This window comes from Trichechus manatus, unplaced genomic scaffold (genome assembly GCF_000243295.1).
Source record: "Trichechus manatus latirostris isolate Lorelei unplaced genomic scaffold, TriManLat1.0 scaffold00035, whole genome shotgun sequence".
NCBI classification, from domain to species: domain Eukaryota; kingdom Metazoa; phylum Chordata; class Mammalia; order Sirenia; family Trichechidae; genus Trichechus; species Trichechus manatus.
The window spans coordinates 6,806,670-6,826,947 of record NW_004443971.1 but is presented as its reverse complement, the minus strand read 5'-3'; the positions used below and the strand labels follow the sequence as shown (position 1 = coordinate 6,826,947).

At 50.8% G+C, this 20,278-nt stretch overlaps 1 protein-coding gene across 1 annotated transcript in view; it reads right to left on the bottom strand.

Annotated features, from left to right (window-relative positions):
* PLXNA2 (plexin A2) overlaps positions 1-20,278 on the bottom strand; it is a 219,683-nt gene that overhangs the window by 19,867 nt on the left and 179,538 nt on the right. The window contains exons 12-21 of the mRNA XM_004375335.2: positions 19,857-20,008; positions 12,910-13,027; positions 10,570-10,706; positions 9,051-9,218; positions 8,601-8,694; positions 4,792-5,031; positions 3,825-3,968; positions 3,243-3,477; positions 3,138-3,176; positions 993-1,078 (exon numbers count right to left, since the gene is read on the bottom strand). Coding sequence (XP_004375392.1) covers positions 993-1,078; positions 3,138-3,176; positions 3,243-3,477; positions 3,825-3,968; positions 4,792-5,031; positions 8,601-8,694; positions 9,051-9,218; positions 10,570-10,706; positions 12,910-13,027; positions 19,857-20,008 — 1,413 coding nt within the window. The remainder of the gene's footprint in view (positions 1-992; positions 1,079-3,137; positions 3,177-3,242; positions 3,478-3,824; positions 3,969-4,791; positions 5,032-8,600; positions 8,695-9,050; positions 9,219-10,569; positions 10,707-12,909; positions 13,028-19,856; positions 20,009-20,278) is intronic.

The window sequence follows — 20,278 nt, the reverse complement described above, 5'->3', positions numbered from 1 at the left end:
CATGGTTTTACAGGGCTGTCCACTCGCAGGCTGATCAGTGAACCTCGAAGGTAACTTTACCCCTGAGCTAAAAGGGTGTCTGGGGGCCATACTCTAGGGGTTTCTCCAGTCTCCTTTAGGCCTGTTTTCTCCTTTTTGCTTATCATCAATTTAAATTTTCTTTCTAAGTATTACACATGTAGTTAAAACAGAGGAAAAGGAAAAACAAATGAACAAACAAACCTCACAGAATCATGTCTTTCTTTCTCTAAGCCACCTCAAATCCATTTTTGAATGAGGCAGGGTCTTGGTTAATTAATTCAGTCATTAATTTAAAAATGGCAAACAATGAGCCTCACGCTGGAATCATGCCAAAGAGCCTGGTGTCCCCTTGGTGGCCCCCATGGGCCATTCAGTAAAGATCCTGAGGGTGCTGTGAGCAGGTGAGAGATAGTGGCTGAGGGGATCAGGCAAACACTGGAAGAGGCAGCTGTGCTCCCCCCTTTCCAACCAAGAGAATACGCCAAGACGCAAGCAGCGTGGGGAGCCCTGACATCCGACCCGATCCTGGGCCTGCGGGCCAGTGTGGGCAGCGCAGGCTTCAGAGGCTCCCTCTCAGGGGCACATCTCCTTCCTGGTGCCCTTCTCCTGCTCCGCACAGGCCCCAGGGCCGGGAGGAGCCTTTGCCCCACCTTTCCCCAGCCCAGCTCTCCTCTTTCACCAGGCTGCGGCCTTGTTTGTAATCTTGACGTTCACGGCAAAAAGAGAAATGTTTCAATTCCTAATTGAGATGTTTACCCAGAGAGCCTGCAGGGTCCTCGGCCCCGGAAGATGCCAGGCATATCTGTCACTTCGTGGCTGTGGTTGTGTGGGAGATGGAAGAAAACACAATCTCCACTCCCACATACATCCACGACCAAGGACGCCAGATAGCGGAGGCCTTGGGAGCTGTGCAGCCTCCAGCACTGAGAGAAAACAAACCTGGGGGAGGTAGGGTACTGGGGAAAACAAACCCTGTGGAAGGGTGGGGGGTGCCATCCCTTCTCAGGGCTGCTGCTTCCACGTGTGAGCCGATATTCCCGTTTGGGGGATTTGGAGGCTGAGATAACACGGACTAGAGGCTGTCATATGGGGAGACTGAGGCCCTAGCAGAGAGGAAGTTTGCCACATTACGGGGTGAGTCGAGGTAGAGGTGGGACCAGAGCAATGTCGTCAGACCTGGGTCCTGCTGTTGGCAGGTGTCATTGAGTTGGTTCTGACTCATAGTCACCCCATGTACAACAGAACAAAACACTGCCTGGTCCTGCGCCATCCTCACAATCGTTGCTATGTTTCAGCCCATTGTTGCAGCCACTGTGTCAATCCATCTCATTGAGGGTCTTCTCTTTATTGCTGACCCTCTACCAAGCACGGTGTTCTTTTCGAGGGACTGATCCCTCCTCTGATAACATGTCCAAAGTACATGAGACAAAGTCTTGTCATCCTACTTCTAAGGAGCAGTCTGGCTGTACTTCTTCTAAGACAGATTTCTTCGTTCTTCTGGCAGTCCATGGTATATTCAATATTCTCCAACACCATAATTCAAAGGTATTAATTCTTATTGTCCAGCTTTCAAATGCATAAGAGGTGATTGAAAATACCATGGGTCAGGCACACCTTAGTCCTCAAGGTGATATTTTTGCTTTTAAACACTTCAAAGAGGTCTTTTGCAGCAGATGTGCCCAGTGCAATACATCATTTGATTTCTTCACTGCTGCTTCTGTGGGCATTGATTGTGGATCTAAGTAAAATGAAATACTTGACAACTTTGATATTTTCTCTGTTTACCGTGATATTGCTTATTGGTCCAGTTGTGAGGATTTTTGCTTTCTTTATGTTGAGGTGTAGTCCACACTGAGGGCTGTAGTCTTTGATCTTCGCCAGTTGATGTTTCAAGTCCTCTGCTTTCAGCAAGTAAGATTGTGTCATCTGCGTATCGCAGGTTGTTAATGAGTCTTCCTCCAGTCCTGATTCCCTGTTCTTCATATAGTCCAGCTTCTCGGATTATTTGCTTACCATACAGATTACATAAGTATGGTGAAAGGATACCACCCTGACGCACACCTTTCCTGATTTTAAACCATGCAGTATCCCCTTGTTCTGTTCAAACAACTAACTGCCTCTTGGACTATGTATTTACAGGTTCTGCATGAGCACAATTAAGTGTTCTGGAATTCCCATTCTTTGCAATGTTATCCATAATTTGTTATGATCCACGCAGTCGAATGCCTTTGCATAGTCAATAAAACACAGGGAAACTTCTTTCTGGTATTCTCTGCTTTCAGCCAGGATCCATCTGACATCAGCAATGATATCCCTCATTCTAAGTCCTCTTCTGAATCCGGCTTTAATTTCTGGCAGTTCCCTGTCGATGTACTGCTGCAACCGTTTGTGAATTATCTTCAGTATAATTTTACTTGCATATGATATTAATGATATTATTCAGTAATTTCCACATTCCATGGCGGTGCAGTGGTTAAGAGCTCGGCTGCTAACCAGTGGTTAAGAGTTCGAATCCACCAGCTGCTCCTTGGAAACCCTGTGGGGAAGCTCTACTCTGTTCTATAGGGTCACTATGAGTCAGAATCGACTCAACGGCAATGGGTTTGTTTTGGTTTGGTTTATAGGATCCTCATGGGTAGGTGTTCTTTTATTTTTTATTTATTTTATTTTTTTGGTAGGTGTTCTTAATGGGAATTCTCTAGCTATAAATCTCTGGCCCTAAGGGCAAAAGAAGAGTCCCTGGACGGTGAAATGGTTAAGTGCTTGGCTAGTATCTAAAAGGTTGGAGGTTCTAACCCACCCAGATGCGCCTCAGAAGAAAGGGCTGTTGATCTGCTTCTGAAAGGTCACAGCCTTGAAAACCCTATGGAGCAGTTCTACTCTGCACACGTGAGATCCGCACGGATTGGAGCCGACTTGACAGAAACTAACAACAACAAGGGCAAGACAAGGGTCTGATCTGCAACTCAGCTGCAATCGGTCATGGGGATGGAGCAGGACTGGGCTGCATTTTGTTCTGTTGTGCGTGGGGCACCAGGAGTCGGGGTGACTCGAAGGCAGCTCACAACAAGGGCAAAAAAAGTTTCTGGGAAAAAAGAGGCCTAAGTGAAGCATACCCCCGTGCGGTGGAGGAACGGCAGTGAAGATGAGCGTAGCTGTGGGAGGAGCAGAGGAAGGCAGGTGAAGAGGGGCCCAGGAAGCGGGGGAGCGCCTCCACTTACCTTCCTTACACTCCAGGGCCACCCGCGACTCCAGGTTGTCCATCTGCATCTGGAGCCTCTTGAGAGTAAGGTCATTTTCTCTGGACTTCCGCTTGTAGGCAATGAGGACAATGATGACGATGATGAGCAGGAGGCTGCCACCTGCCGCGATGCTGACGATGGCTGGCAGGGTCAGCAAGCTGTCTGAGATCACGCTCACCGAGCCAGGCGAGAACACCATCCCGCCCACGTGAACCTGTGCATTGGACACACACAGACACACACGATGCACACAGGTGTACAGCCCTGGCATGCCATCAAATACTTGCTGGTTCAGGAAGGACATTACAGACCACAACCACACAGTGCAGACTTACTACAAAACAACTTCCTGCTGCTTATCTGCCTGCCTTTTCTTGTGTTCTCAACTCCTACCCATTTAATGTAGAACATGGAGGGGAGAAGATATGGAGGGTGTGAGTCAGGCAATGAGGCAGGTAAGAGGAATAGAATCTTCACTGGACAAGAGAGTTTTTCTTTATGATGAATCACACAAGCATGGCAGGGAGAGGAGGAGGCAATCAAAGAAGAGGCTTTGCTCACCATGACCTTGTGCTGCCCCGTGAGGGTGGGCGGCTCACAGAGGAGCTGTGTCTCAGACACGGTGACGGCACAAGGCGTCTCTCCAATCAGCACCGTGTAGTTGAGCTTGGCACCTCCAGAGGCAGGAGGGCAGAGGTTTTTGCCCTGCAGAAAACAGAAATCTTCATAGGAGTAACTGACACATGAACGTGGAAGCTGATTACCTATTCAGAAAGAGAGTAAGGAGGTGGGGAAGGATAGCAACACAAAAATGGATAAATGACTCCATAAGCCAGTGTTTTGGAGGGGACTTCTAACAGCCACAATTTAGAGAGAAAGAGAGGAAATGAAGGGAGGAGAGAATGACAGGGAGGAAGAGAGTGGGAGAGAGGAAGGGGGGACGAAACACTGAACAAGTAGAAACTGGGAGAATTCAAACCAAACCAAGTCCACTGCCTTCGAGTCGATTCCAACTCACAGAGACCCTATAGGACAGAACTGAGCCATAGGGTTTCCAAGGCTGTAATCTTTATGGAAGCAGACTGCCACATGTTTCTGCTACGGGGTGGCAGGTGGGTTTGAACTGTTGACCTTTTGGTTAACAGCCGAGCACTTAACCACTGTACCACCAGGGCTTCTTGTGGGGAGGGTACATTGGGTATAAATGAAAGTGGTTGAATAACAAAACATTTGGGTGGAGAGAACTAGGGAGCTGTGACCCCTTGAAATACACATGCAGGTTACCGTGGCCACAGGAGTAGCCAGTAAGGAAATGGTTGTCCTAACTCGCTGCAGAACTTCTGCATCCCAAAGCTCACGAGAACAAACAGAAATATTCCAAAATATTTCTTGAGAATCTCAAGTGCAAGAAACATTGCTCAGTGGGTCAATACCTATAAACAACCTCCTTTTATAGGAAGATGACAGCGCTGGGAGTCCTAGCGGTGGAAGGGAGGACAAGGAAGGCCAGAAGGGCGTGCGCTCCTACCTTCAGAATGATGGGGGATCCTGGCTTCTGATCCAAGACTCCAGTAGGGCTGAGCAGCTCAAAGGTTGGGTTGGGGTAGTAGATGAACTTGGTGTCGTTGTAAATCAGCAGGGACTGGACATTGTTGAAGACAAATCCAAACTCGTCTGGCCGTTCCACGGTGTCCAGGCCAGGCCGGTAGTCCGTGGTCAGCGAGGGGGCCAGACAGGTCAGGGTGGTTGTGTTCACAACTTTACACACCTAAAGAGGGCCAGAGTGCAGGCATTTAAATGCCGAGCACCTGATGCCTGGTCACAGGTTGGGGGTCACACTCTTTGCACTCACAGCTCCGCTGGTTTCTGCCAGCCACAGTTAGGCTACTTGTCTTCTTCATTAGATGGGGAGCCCCTAGAGGGCAAGGGCTGCGAATATATATATATGTGTGTGTGTGTATTCATTTTAACTCTATTCATTCATTCATTCGCCAAAACTGTCTGAGCACCTATTTTGTTCCAGGCTCTGTGCTAGGAGTAGGGGCTGTAACAGTCTAACAGTCACAAGCTAGAGGGGAAACCAGTGATCAGACAAGCAATCACACCACAGTCCTGACAAACGGCCTGCAGCCCAGCAGGGGCACACGCACTGTCACACTCCTGCATGGATGTGCTGACCGTCCTGTGTGTGTGAGTGCAAGGGGCCTGAAGCAGGGTGGCGGTGGCTCGTGGATGTTTTCCCAAGGGAGAAATGATATCAAATGGAATCTGAAGAATGAGTAGGACCTAGCTAGACAAAGAGAGTGGGGACTAGGGAGACAAGCCCCAGGCAGAGGGAAGAGCAGTCCTGGGGATGAGGGGCATGGAGAGTTTGAGGCAAAAACTCCCGGCGTAAGCAGCACAGGATGTGTCAGTGTGAGCTGAGCACTGTGGTGTTCAGCAAATGTTTATTGAATAAACTGATGAATAACAAGGATCCTCCAAGTCTTTAAACATTTTGCTCTCCTCTCTTCTCTATACGAGGGCTCCCCAGCCCTGCACTGGGGTATAACCTTGGTATCGACACTGAGTTCATGCTGTCCACTCTTCCTTGGTGGACTCTTGTCTCCCAACTAAAATCCTAGCTGGGCAGGCCCTGCTTAGCCTGTGTTGTGCCATTGTCTCCTCTGGTGGGTTATCTGGGGCTACCTAATGCTGCAGCCAGCTTAGGAAATCACTAAAGGACACATGTACAGCCCGGGAAGAAAACGCAGACTCCGCCCTGCTCTCCTCCTGGTTCCCACTTGGCATGGCTTGATTTCAGCTCTGGGAACCACGGAGTCCTGGAACAGCCAAGGGCATCTGTGAGAACTCAGACTGCTCAGTACACGCCATCCTGGCAGGTCCGCACATGTGTCTGGACAACACGCACACACAGGCTTCGTGTGCAGAAAACACAACTGTGCGTGAAATTGCAAAAAACCCTGAGACCTGCACAGGAGTTATGTCAGAGCCTCAAGTCCAAGTCTGCACCCTCCTTTTCTAGAAGGAGTTTAAGATGTAAACAGAAAGGCTCAGCGCGGGCTTCGTGCTGCATGAGGGGCCCGTGCCCGATTCCTTCTCATCTCACAGTTCAGCAGCCCCGAGGAAGCTAACACCCCTCTATGTACCAGCTGGGGACACTGAGGCATGGGGAGCATGAAGGCTAGAGAAGAGCTGAGCCACGGACTCCCAAACCCGGGCTCTGTGGGAGTGACACCCAGCCTCAGGGCGCCCCCCGCCCTGCCCCCGCTTTGTCCCAGTTCCCCTGGACTGGGCTCCTCTATGAATAAGCAAATCACTCCCAAACAAGCGGACTCTGTTTGCTTCCTGCCCTGTGCTGCATCGGCACTTTGTCTGCCAAGCATTCCTTTGGGTTGTGCGGCTTTCAGCGTGGCCCTCCTCGCTACCCACTGGGGCTGCTTTGAAACCCCAAGTCAAGGCTCAGCCCCAGGTGGGCTGAGGATGCAGTGGGGCCCACGCAGGGCTGCGGGGGCGGGGAGTGTTACTTCTTTCCCACCACTTCTAGAAACAGAAGGCACAGGGCAGAGTTTGTGAGCTCCCACTCCGGAGCCTTGCTTGATGGAAAACTCACACAGCCACATGCTTCTCCTCAGAGCCCAGCCTGCAGACTCCAGGCAGGCAGTGCTGAGCCCAGGGACCCACTCTCCACAGAAAGGAGTGTCTTTAATTCCCTGAAACACCGAGATCATGGTGGGTGGGGACGGGGGCTGCGCAGTGCTGCGAATGGGTCCTGGGACCTGAGCCTTCTGGGACTGCTGATGTGGGGCATGGGAGAGCCCTTCTTCCAGCCTGGTCTGCTCTTCACGTGGCCTCCGGAGGACAAAGCCAGCAGCCTTTGCAAGCCCAGCTTGCCAGTCTTGTTCTCACTCTCCAAAGTTCTCTCTGGAAATAACGTGCCTTGCGGGGAGGTCTTTACCCTTCCTGGGTGTGAACTTACCATTCCCATTGCTGCATCTAACCCTCCTCCCCTGCACTTAGCCCTGGAGTTTCACAAAATGGAGGTGGTCATGAGCTACTGGGAGCTTTTAAGCTCAGTCTGGAAGTGGGAGCATAGACTCTTTAGCCCAGGGATCAAGCTCAGACTCAGCATAAGAGGGCATGTGCTCACTGAGCCCAAAGAGCTGTGTACAGGTGGGTACCGAAGGTGTGGTACAGACGTCCCCTGATGGTGGCATGATGGTATCTCATGTCATCTAGTTAGGAAGGGTCCAGATGTTTGCGATTTGGCCTGGTTCTGCCACCAGCCACCTTTATGACTGGGGCAAGTCATTCATTCTTTCGGCCCTTAGTTTCCTCAGCTGGACGGTGAAAGGGCTGGACCAGATGATTGCCGAGACCCTTCCAGATCATTCTAGCACTCTATTTTTTCTATCATTTTGTGTATTTCTGTGTTTCCTAAGGAATCCGCAAGCATGCTGGAAATATGTCAAGGGTAACAGGGTAGATACAATGCCACCTTCCCCACCTCCATCTCAGCCTAGTTAATCCCCTGAAGGTCAAAGCAGTAATAATAGTAATTCATATGAAGAAATAATGGCTATAATAGCATCTTCAGGACTAAAATTATAAATATAAGAATGCTTCAGAGAATATTGGCCGGCAATAGTAAGATGGAACCAATAGAGCAAACTAAAAAATTTAGGACAACATATCAGACATTCTGTTCTTAGGATACAGAGTACTTCTTTAAAATCACAAAAATCCATGGTGGAGAAAAAGTAAAATTACAGCGCTCTGTACAGAGGAGTAAAGTAAAATGTTCAACCTGATCATCTCAGCAACTGGGGTGGAATTATCTGCATGCCACAGGCATACTATGAATCCGTGAGACAAGCCCTATCCCCAGCATTTACAAAGCAGAAATGAGGCTCTGTGAGGTTAAATGACTGGATTATGGTTGTACAGCTAACAGATGGCAAAGTCCTGCTTCAAATCCAGAAATGTCTGAATGTGGAGCCTCAGTGTCTCCAGCCTCCCCCCCATGCCTTACTGGATTCCAAACTGAACATGCTATAAAACAGGAGAACTTTCATGATTTCCCATAAGCTCAGAAGCTAGTACTTCTTTTAAACACTCACTATATCACCTTCTGACAAGAAATGACTCTACTGTAATTATAAAAATCATTGCAAGGCCCAGGTGTGTGGTGCCATGACTCCAGGCTCAGAGTCTTGAGCCAACTTTCTTCTCTGGTATCCTGGCCCTCCAGTGCCTAATGCAGAGCTCATGATGCTGCAAAGCACACATGTGTAAGCTGTGTTGACTGAGGGCCGGAAGGAACTCGTGGTTACTCACATTGACAGATTCTTTGCCGTTAAACTTGACTCGGATCCTTGGCTCCTGAATGACATCCAGGTTGAAGCCTGTGATGGTCAGGGGTGTGTGGCCGCTAGGAACAAGCAGAGGCTACATTAGGTAAAAACCCTCTTAAACAGCTACCTGGCATAAGTAGTTAACCAGCTGCCATAGGGTCAATTCTGACTCATGGTGGCCCTACACGTGTCAGAGTAGAACTGCACTCCATAGGGTTTTCAATGGCTGAGTTTTTGGAAGCAGATCGCCAGGCCTTTCTGAAGTGCCTCTGGGTGGACTTGAATCTCCAAACTTTTGGTCAGCAGCTGAGCGCATCAATCGTTTGCACCACCCAGGTGAACCTAAATCCCTGGGAGCCCCCTGGGAGGAACACTTGGACTGAAGGGATCATGCCACGTGGCAGTGGGTGCGTGCCTCCCACCTCCACCTCACCTGGCAATGCTCCACTCAGGCTCAATGCGCTGGACGCGGGGGTCATCGATGTACTCAAACTGTAGGTTGTTGTCCACGTGGGCCCGGTCTACACTCACGGAAACAGGGACCGGGCCCAGTCCATTGGACGATGGGGGCGAGACACACACGATCTCATTCATTGACCGCCTGACAGGAAGACAGCAGGAGGCTTGTGAAGAAAGGCATGGTGACAGGGGTGCCCTCTGCCTTGAAGAGGGGTTTGGCTCACTTTCCGGGTTTGGCCCAGGAAGTGTCCTTCTACCCTTTTATGCTCTACGCTGTGGACACATCCCTTATCAGTGCCCTCCTTTCACCCAAGACCCAGCTCTAGATGGATTACGGAGGGAGAGAGGTGGAGAAGGGGTTAGAAGTGTGGGGCAAGGGCAGGCCTCCATGAGCTATGGGGAGCTGCTTTTCTCTGGGTTGTTCCTAGAAGGTGAAAATTTATTTAATTGGTACTTAGCATCTGCTCAGTCAGACAGACAACAAATATTTATTGAGCACCTACTATGCATAGAGGTGAACACAAAGTCCTGACCCTTGTGCAGTTTACTGTCCAAGGAAGAGATGAAAAAAACCAACCAGTTGCCATCAAGTTGACCCTGACTTACGGCATCCCCTTTTGAGTCAGAGTAGAACTGTGTGCCACAGGGTCTTCAATGACTGATTTTTCGGAAGTAGGTGCCCACACCAGTTAACCAGGTGCTTTCCAAGCACCTCTGGGTAGACTCGAACCACCAACTTTTCAGTTAGCAGCAGAGCATGTTAACCATTTGCACCACCCAGGGACTCCAAGGAGGAGATTATCAGGTAGATAATACTGGTCGAATCAGGTCCTCATTCACAAATTCTTTCAGAATCCTTTCAGGATTGTCTAGCCCCAGGGTTTAGCAGAGTGTATAAGTAGTAGGTGTTCGATAACTATTTGTCATGCAGAAGAGGAGGAGTATGTGTGCTTAGGAAGAACTGGGACCATGTAGTCTCCAAGCTTCTCAAGTCACCACATTGTTGTTGGGTGCCATCAAATGGATTCCAACTCATAGCTACCCCATGTGACAGAGTAGAACTGCCTCGTAGGGTTTCTTAGGCTGTAATCTTTATGAAAGCAGATCGCCAGGCCTTTTCTTCTGCGGTGGCTGGTGGGTTTGAACTGCTGGCCTTTTGGTTAGTAGCCGAGAGCTTAACTACTGCGCCACCAAGGCTCCTATCCTTGATACCAATAGTGACTGAAGAGCTCGGAGAGGCTTCTTCATCTGGAGTTCTCATGGCCCTCATGGAGGGGCTTCAGTTATTTTTAGAAGTATCCAGTCCCTCTGATACATGAGCTAGAAATCGACAAGTGGCGTGTATTTCTCACAGTGACTAGAATGGCGTTTGGGCCCAGGATGTGGTAAATAACATGGAGGTGACGGGGCGGCAGATGTACGAACACGCAGAGGAACACAGGGCACACGCCTCAGATGTCCACGCTTCGAGAAGGCCTTGGAGTCCATCTCACCCATAGAACTCGCAGGTCTGGTTGCCCAGGTGCACTGCCACACTGCTCCCGGCCCCGAGGTAATGGCCTGTGACGGTCACCATGGTGCCTCCTGACTCTGGCCCTCGGATGGGGTTGAGTGACAGCACTGAAGGGTTCTTTGGAAGGAAGATAGAAATGATCACAGCTCAGGTTTTGTCCAAAGGGAGGGATCAAGGCTACACTTAGTTTTAAGAGGAGGGACTATTTTCACACTGAGAGTTGAGGTACTTTTCCTGCCCTTTACCACACCGAGTGCTCTCTTGCTTACATGTGAGCTGAGACCCTTTCTAAAAAGAGGCTCCAGATACGTCCGGGGAAGGCAGGAGGGACACGTACTGGAATTAATTAACTCCCTGGAAAGGCTCATGCTCATAACACTGATGCAGAGGCAGATGTGACACTGACTAATCTATCAATTAATTTACAAATTGAGAACAATTTAAAAATGCTTCTCTATCTAGAGCTTGTACTGATTTTTTTGGCACAAAATCGATAGACTGAATAAAGTGTCCCTGCATGGGCTGGGCCACCAAGGGGCTAATGTCCCCGTTAATGGCCTTGTGCATGCCCTTTGGTCCCTCCCTCAGCATGTGAAGGGCACAGCATGGTGCCTGGTGCAGAGACCTGTCGATAAATGCTAGATGTGGCTACTAGCCTTTATCAGGGGAGAGGGGAGAGGGGATGGCGCCTCACTGGCCAGGACTTCCCAGCAAGCTAACTAAGCTGTAACATTAAGCCTGAAGCTTAAAAGAAAGGTCATCTAAATTGCATCAGGCAGCAGACCTAAATCAGAAACTGACTGTCTCTGCCTAGAAGGCAGTGGAGTGTAGTGGAAAGTGCATTTAACTCAGCAACCGTTGTTGTGAGCTACCATTGAGTCTACCCAACTCATGGTGACCCCCTGCACAATGGAATGAAACACTACAGGCCCTGCGCTATCCTCATGATCAGCAGCAGATCAGACCATTGTGATCCATAGGGTTTTCAACGGCTGATTTTTGAAAGTAGATTGTCAAGTCTTTCTTCCTAGTCTGACTTAGTCTGGAAGCTCCGCTGAAACTTGTTCAGCATCATAGCAACACACAAGCCTCCGCTGACGGATGGGCAGCGCTATACGTGAGGTGCATTGGCTGAGAATCAAACCTGGGTGTCCCGCATGGAAGGTGAGAATTCTGCCACTGAACCACCACGACAAGGCATGAATTCTGGTCTGCGTTAGCCATGCATTAGCTGTGTGTCCTGAGGCAAGGTTCTGGATCACTCTGAGCTTCTGTTTCCTCCTCTGACAAACGAGGGGGGTAGGCTAGAAGATCTCAAAAGCCCTTCCCAGCTCTGACATTATACAAATCTCTCCCCATGTAGTCCTTCTGCGTTTGTAAATCCTTGTCTGTACCAGACAGGAGATGGAGCCAGCTGGCTGCAATAGGCAGTGGTACTCTCCAATCCGAGTGAAGAGTATAAAACAGAGGTGGGGTACCAAGATAAAGCAGAAGCTGGAAAACTTAGACTGAGCAGTAAAATGCTTTAGGGAGAATAGAATTTTCTGGTCTAATGATTTTTCAAAACTCTTAGCAAGGCTGGTTTAACCTCATCCACTGGTGTTAATGCTTTTTAATGAAGAATTCAATGTGGCAATGTAGGTAAGTGTCAGAAAAGGGCTCCAGGGCCCAGAAACAAGGTATTGATTTAGGAAGAACATAGTGTCATCCTTAAAGAAAGCCTGTGCGATTCCACCACTTGTTGCCTGGGCATGAAGAGGTGTTTTCGAGTGTGAGTCTGTGTGTATGTGTGTGTAACCTCACAGTCATACAGAATAGCTTGCAAGGAGGCCCTCCCCGTGGTCCCCTGCACAGAACACGTCCCTGTAGGCTTTCAGTAACTCCTCTAAACTCCCACTTACAATAGCCTCAGCAGAAAGCAAAGCATGTGGCTGTACATAGACCCGTGTCCTCACTGGGGGGGAATTAGACCAAGATATCACCTTGGTGGGACAGGGGCCAGCCTCTTCCCGCCCCTTGTTTACTATCCACTTTCTAAGAAATGTCCAATTTTGCCTTATTTAGAACTTTGACCTGTGGCCCTCTGAGACCCCAACATTTCCACATCTTTGTTAATCACATGACCCAGCCCACTCCAGAAAGACAGGGTTGCAAAGAAGTGATGCCAAAAGTTGCCCTTTTTGGTTTCCTTCTTGGTTTTCGGGAAGCCTGGTGCAGCCTGGCCGGGGAGGTGGGATATGGGAAGTCTGGAAGAGAGGTGTGCCTGTAGCCTGCCCCCAGAGCTGGGCCCCTGAAGCCTGGCCCTGAATCTGTTACTCACCACAAAGGTGTACTGTTGATGGGACTTGGTCATGAACTCTGGTTTACACTCGCCAATGCACAGGCGCACAGGCCCAGAGGTGGTCCCCACGAGGGCATGGCCCATCTCACAGACGATCCTGCAGAGACAGTAAATCTTTCGGTGAGAGGCTTGGCGAGCGCAGATATCCCTGCCCTGGTTGCTCACCCCATAATCAGTGAGTGCTCATCATAGTCTTGAGCTATTGCTAGACTTAGCTCCATCACCACTCTAGCTGTGTGACCTTGAGCAAGGTGTTTTCCCTCTCTGAACTTCAGTCTCTCATCTCTACAGTGAGAGGGCTGGATCAGGTCATCCTTAAAGCCCTGTGTGGAGTCCCTGGGTGGGACAAATGGTTAATGTGCTTGGCTGCTAACTGAAAGGTTGGAGGTTTGAGTCCACCCATATGCACCTCGGAAGAAAGGCCTGGCAGTCTACTCCTCAAAAACCAGCCATTGAAAACCCTATGGAGCACAATTCTACTGTGATGCACACGGGGTCGCCGTAAGTTGGAATCGACTCAACTCTCTGCCACCTAATTCTATGAGGAAGCCTGCAGTCCCCAGAGGCTAGCACAGTGCCTAGCACTGGGTAAGGACTCAGTATTTGTGGAATAAATGAAATGGCCAAAAAGAGATCGAGGGGCAAAAATTTCCTTGGCATTCTTTCCTCCGTGACAAGGAAACACTGCAGCTCTCCCTAGAGGGTGAGGTCCTATCTGCCAACTGATTCAACTGTGGTTTGTTTCCTGCAGAGAGTTTAAAAATGGGAAGACGCAGATAGTCTGGCGAGATAGTGAGAGCCCAGAACAGGAGCTCCCAGCAGAATGGGAGGCTTGGAGTCTTGTGGCTGTGGGAGAAGGCAGGAGGTAGGTGAGTTCATTAGGACTTCAGTTGACACTAGACTCCCACATCATCAAGGGCTGAATGCACACAGGGTAGGGGCGCGGTGACACAGCCCTGGCGTTGGAAGTCACAGTTCACGCTAACAGGAGAGCTGGAGGGAGACAGGCGTGCGGCATTGTCTCTCGTGAAGCCCAGATCAATACCCTAGTGATGACTTTGCTGGCGCCTGAGATAAGTTCCAACAAGCGCATTTAGATCCTGGTTGCCTTAGCCACAGAAGTACTTTAGAAAGCACGGCAGCTGGAGGAGAGGTGAGGGGCTGGAGACACAGGCTCTTGGGGGTGCCTCTTGCCTGCAATTGCAGGGTAGGGGGTGAATGGAAGAGGGTCCCACTAGGCTCAGCAAAAAGGAGCCTGGGAGCAGAGGAAATATTTTCCCCTCTACTTCCAAACACCATTTAAGAGTTCAGCAGTCTGGTGCCCTGGTGGGCTTGCTTAGAGGGGAGTCAGAAAAACACCCCCCCTCACACTAATCCCAGCATTATCCTGGCACGGTGGGGAAGAGCTGTGTTTAACCGAGCAATGCTTATCTCAACAGCTCCTCTAGGAAGGAAGGTAACTAAACAGAGATTTCATTTTGAGGTAATAAAACTTGCATTAAACAAATACGCCGCATGCTCACACATACTGCACGCTGCAGATCTCCATCTCCTTCCTAACAGTTAATCCCAGAAGTACTTTCACTCCTGGCGAATGTTTACTTAACATGCAATAACTGGCTTATTACGTTTAGCATATTAAATTCAACAAGAAAGTACCCAGAGCACATGGAAAAATATTCTCCCTTCCCTTTCAATCTGAATAAAGAAATAAATTATGAATCCAGAGTAAACATAATTGGGATGATCAGTTAGCATTTTACACATAACTCTCCTTAAACCTCATTAGCGGAGCATTTGAGAAGAAGCTTAATTCAAGATACTATGTGTGGTTATTTTCATGCTACTACCTGCTTGGAGGAACAACTCTCTCATTTTGTTTCCTGGGCCCTAGCACCTGCTCCGGAATCCCTGGGTAGCACAAATGGTTAAGTGCTTGGCTGCTAACTGAAACGTTGGAGTTTCGAATCTACCCAGAGATGTCTCAGAAGAAAGGCCTGGTCACCTACTTCTGAAAGGTCACTGTCACTGAAAACTCTACGGAGCACTGTTCTAGTCTGACACATATGGGGTCGCCATGAGCTGGAGCTGACTTGGCAGCAACTAGTACTGCAACAGCATCTGCTCCAGTTTTGAGGACAAGAGGGCCAGCTGTCCTGCAAACCATGCCCTGCTCTGCCCTCTCAAGCTGCTCCAAGGAGAATTAGCTATCTGTCTTGGGTAGAGGGGAGAGAAGAAGGAAGAGAAGGACAGGGAGCACTTTCCCTCACTTCTAATCAGAGCTTTCTTGTCCCTCACCCTCATTCCTCCCCTTGGACACCTCATACTGCAGTGAGCCTTGACAAGAAAAGGAGGAAGAAATAATTGTGGGCTTGAAGTCATGGAAAATGAAAATACGAGAACATGCGAAGGCCGTGTGGCATTGAAACCTTCCTCCTAGGGCCCTGGGGCCTGTCTAGGAAAGGAGAAGACCCAGGATGTCCCCGTAGGGAGTTGACAATGAGCCTCTTGATGCACTGTCTTTTCTGGAACCGTCTTTTGCTCACGGTTCATGTCCCAAAAGATAAGCTTTAGATGTCAAGGCCCTGGGAGAAGAACAACAGACGGGAGGTGGATACCGCCTGAGTGTCAGCCTAAGCCCTTGCCACTGGCTCCGAATCGCCCTGCCTGGAAGGTCGCGATGCAGGGGGCTGTGCTGGACCATGGGTTCCCTCCTCGGTACTGCTGCAGACCCCTCCCCTCACCCGTGGCAAGAGGTTCTACTTCGTCAGAGGGGTGCAGAGAGGAGCTGTGTCAGTGGGCTGTAGACAAAGGTCTGGGTTGGTTGGTCAAAGACCTGGAAAAGAGTAGACAAACTCTAATGACCTCTAACTCTTTTTCTTTTTTTTTTCTCCTGAAGCCCACTGCCTGCAGGGAAAGACGGAAAGGCCTTGAGTATATCTGATGCAGGCATTTGCTCTCTGAGCTCAGGGAGGTAGGGAATGGAAGGCAGACACAGGTGCACCTGCAGGGAGTGGAAAGGATTCTACTGACGAATGAGTACTAGGCCAAAGCAGACTCCTACTTTAATAATGACAAGAGCTACAACTTGCTGAGCTATGATGTGGCAGGAACTATGCAGACAGAATCCCATGTCATCCTCAGGCTCTCCCGCCAGGCAGGTCTCTTGTCTCCACTGACGCAGGATGCAACCAAGCCTCGGAGATGCTAATGGCTTATTTAAGGCTGCAGGGCGGGGCAGTGGCAGAGCCATGATTCCAGTTCAGGTCAGCCCGACTCCAGAGCTCATGCCTTGGACCACTCTAGTCCACTGTGTCTGTTGTCTGTTTGATTAAACACTCTGTGTGTCTTCTGGGGAGAGAATAGGGAGGACGAGGGAGCCACGTTTTCCTCTGCGGGGGCAAAGCTGGGGCAGAGCTGGCAGGCTTGGTGGGGATGACCTGGCTGGGCTCCTAAGGCTCGAGAGCTGACTACTTGTCCCACTGCCTTCCTGGTTGTAGACGGCCTCAGGGAGTGTCTGTGTGTGCTTCCTCCTCCTTCAGCCCTTCAAGTCTGCAGGGTCCTGTGGTTTGATTTCTGGGGGCCCCCACCTTCCCTGCCTCCTCCCTGTGTCCCTGGTGGCATTAGGCTCCCTATGCAGTATTGGGAGACAATAGTGAGGAGCTGGGCTAACAACTCTCCAGCCCTCACGTCTGACAGGTGCTTCTGGAGGCCCATCAGTGCTGCAGGTGAGCTTCCCAATGATGGGAACTGCAGAGGCCATGGGGCAGAGAGTCGCCAGCTCCTGACATCCTAAGGGCCATGGAAGAGATGGTAGGGATCATCTACTCCTACAGACACACTTTCTAGATGAGAAATCTGAGGATCAGGGAGCAAAGTGACTTGCCCAAAGTCACACAGCTTGTGAGTAGCCGAGCTGAGGCTTGGCCTCGGTTCTCCTGACACCCAGTGCTCCCAGACCACCCTTTCTACAGACTCACATAACCAGTGACCAGCTGCCACTGAGTCCACCCCATGTGTTGCAGAGTAGAGCTGTGCTTCATAGGGTTTTCAATGGTTGATTTTTCGGAAGTAGATTGCCAGGTCTTTCTTCTAAGGCACCTCTGGGTAGACTCAAACCTCCCACTTTCTAGTTAGCAGCCGAGTGCTGAACTGTTTGCACCACCCAGGGACCCTGCAGACATCACAGACTGTGCCTTTCTGTCCATGAGCATGCACCACTGGGCTGAGAAGCACGCTCACATAGCATCCATCCAGCTGTGGCTGAGCTCACAGGTGTAGCAGATGAGAGGGTGAGGGCCTGGGGACCTGAGCCCAGTCTACCTCTCAGCAGAGCCCCTGTTCCAGGAGGGGCTGAGCTGCAGCCTCCCATCGCCCACAGAACGTCCTGTTCAGGAGTCATCCAGCCCTTCACAGGCCTGTGGGGTGCTGATTGCAAGACAAGAGGGGCCCTTTAACCAACATTAACCTAATTGCGGAGTGATAGATGGCGCGGCACAAGCATATGGTGAGTCATTACCATGCCCGCTAATCCCGCCGGCGTCCGGGCCTTGCACCTCGCCCACTCAGCCGAATTCATCTCTCACAGACATCCCTAATGAGGGTGCCTGCGGCTCACTGCCCAGGACAGAGGCTTTAACGACGTTCACAAACGCTGAAACCTCAAGAGCGGTAACAAGCCTGGCACTGCGGGAAACTGGGGCTGCATCAGGCCAAGGTCCGGGGTGCACCCGCTCCCTCCTGCCTGTCCTGTGCCTGAGGAGACGCGGTGGCAGTTTTGTAGAGTAACCGTGGCCGTGGCTGGGACCTCAGGGGACCGTTCACCTCCCCAGGCTCCTGCCACATCCTCCTCACTTCCGGTTTCTCTGGTACCGCCTCTTCCCGCGGCCTGGGGCAAGTGCGGAGAATCTGCTTTCTAAACGGAGCTGTAATTCCTTGCGTCTGTATGGCACTTCACAGTCTCCGTCTCCATGTTCTCATTGTTTCCTCCCCGAGACCCCGTGGAGTAGCAATCGGAGTTTCCATTTGGCTGATGAGGGTCAGAGGGACCAAACGGCTTCCTAAGGTCTCCAGGCTGGTGCGTAGGCGGTCCAGGACTCAAACATCTTTTAATACCAAACCTCACCAGATTTCAGTGCCCACCTGCCTAGGAGTCTGCATTTCTCAGCTGAAGCCCCTTTCCTCCGGGGTCTTAAGGCATCCTACCAAGTTGGTGACTAGACTGTCCAGAGGCCCAGGGTAGGTCCTGAGACCAAGGGGACTTGGGTGGCTGAGACTGAGAGCCTGGCCCAGCCTGGCAGCATGCTGGGCTCTGTAAGACCTCTGCCCACGGGGCTCTCTGCAGGCTGCCCTGGGTCCTGCCCCAGCTGCTTCTGCCCTCTCTTCTGGCTCAGACACACTACTTATGCCATTTCCGTTTTTCTTTCCTGCTCCTGGGTGATGTAAATAGTTACTCAGCTGCTAACCAAAAGCTTGGGAGTTCAAGTCCACCCAGAAGCACCTTGGAAGAAAGGCCTGGCAACCTACTTCTGAAAAAATTAGGCATTGAAAACCCTATGGAGCATAGTTCCACTCTGACACACATGGGGTCACCGTGAGTCAGAGTTGACTTGACGACCACTGGCATCTGTTTCCTGTAGACCCAGCAGTTTTTCCTCCAAAGCTGTTCCAGGATAAGGTTCTAAGAGAAGGAGCAGACCTCATGCCTTCTTTCCTCTTCCTTCCTGTGGCCAAAAGGCATCACTCCAGCCCTCTAAGTGTGGGAATTCACTCCTTCTGCCTCTGACCCTTCCCTAGGCTTCCTGGAGTCATGGCCTGATGGACATGAGGTCCCTAACCCTCGAAGCCACACACTGATGAACCATGGAATTTTCAGGTCACTCCTGCCCAGGAGTTGGCCCCATCACTGCCATGGAATGGAAAGAGTGCTGAACTAGGGGTCATTCTGTGTGACCTTGAGAAAGTCATTTCACTTCTCTGAGTCTTTTGCTCTCTCTTACTTTGAAAATGGCGATAACAATATCTACCTCTCAGGGTCCTTACCAATTCAAACTGAGATAATGGACGAGAAAGTACGTGATGAAAGATGAAGCAATGTCATTTTTATGGTTGCTGTTAAAGGCTGGCTCTGGGGAGGTCGAGGGAGAGGACCTGTGGCTGCAGAGAGTGGAGCTGAGGCAGGGGAGCCTCTCGCCAAAGCCAGGCCCTTGCTCATGTTCTTAGGACCCCTTGCAGAGCTGTGTTCTCAGTGGAACGCGGGTGACCTGACCTGATTTACGTGACGGAATGATCCGTCTGCCCCTCCCTTTCTCCTTTCGAGGGGAAGCATCCCTGCTTCCACCCTCCCACCCCCAGCTTCGTGCCCACCTCCTGCTTACCAACCCCACAGCGGTTGCCACTGCCATATGAACACCCCAAATTGGAACATATGTCACTCCTGGAGCCCCATCCGCCTGGGCGCAGCTACATGCCTATTTTCTAATTTCCAGCTGACATTTCCCTTAGTGAAATAAATGAATTTGCTCCGGCAGAGGCCCTGCTCGGATTAAGCTGCTGTCAGAGTCCCACGCACCAAACAAATTGTTGCCCGTAGCCCACCATGCGGGATGCATTCCAATGGGGGCTGGGGAGAACGGGGCCAGGGGGACCAAGAAGGAGACTGGGCTTGTTGGGAAAGTGGCTCAGTCACACCAGCAGGCACGCAGGGACTCAAGGAGTGGCAGTGTCAGGGCCAGGAGCCCAGATGCCAGAGGAGGCAGGGAACAGGGCATCCAATTGAGCGAGACCTTCTGAGGGTGGAGGTGGGGCAGGAGAAGGCTTGCCGGGGCAGGGTCCACGAGAGGAGCAGGTGAAGGTGAGTGCTGGGAAAATCCATGGGAAGCAAACCCTCCTGCCTAGGAAGAAAAGGGCCAGCCGGGCGGACTCACTGCTCAGCGATGATGTACTCCCCTGGGAGGGGCGTGCAGGGCACCCCAGCCACCTGCACGTGGTGGGCGATCTCAGAGAAGTCCAGGCCCAGGTTCACGCCATGGATGGTCACGCGAGTCCCTCCTTCGGGCGGCCCAGACACCGTCAAGATCTACAGGAGGGAAAGGGGATTAGCAAACTTGGGCAGCCACAGAAACAGAAATGGCAGTGCCTTCCCCCTCCCCAGAGGGAGGCTTAGGCCTTTGGTGGACACCAGGATCTGGATGAACTATGTGTGTGTTCTGCACTTTTTAGCTTATCTAGGATCCTGATACCGTCTTCTGTTTTACACTACCTCCTCAGTTCTTTAGCTCAGCCATTCACCCACCTATCCATCCACCCACCTACCCATCCACCCACCTACCCATCCATACATCCACCC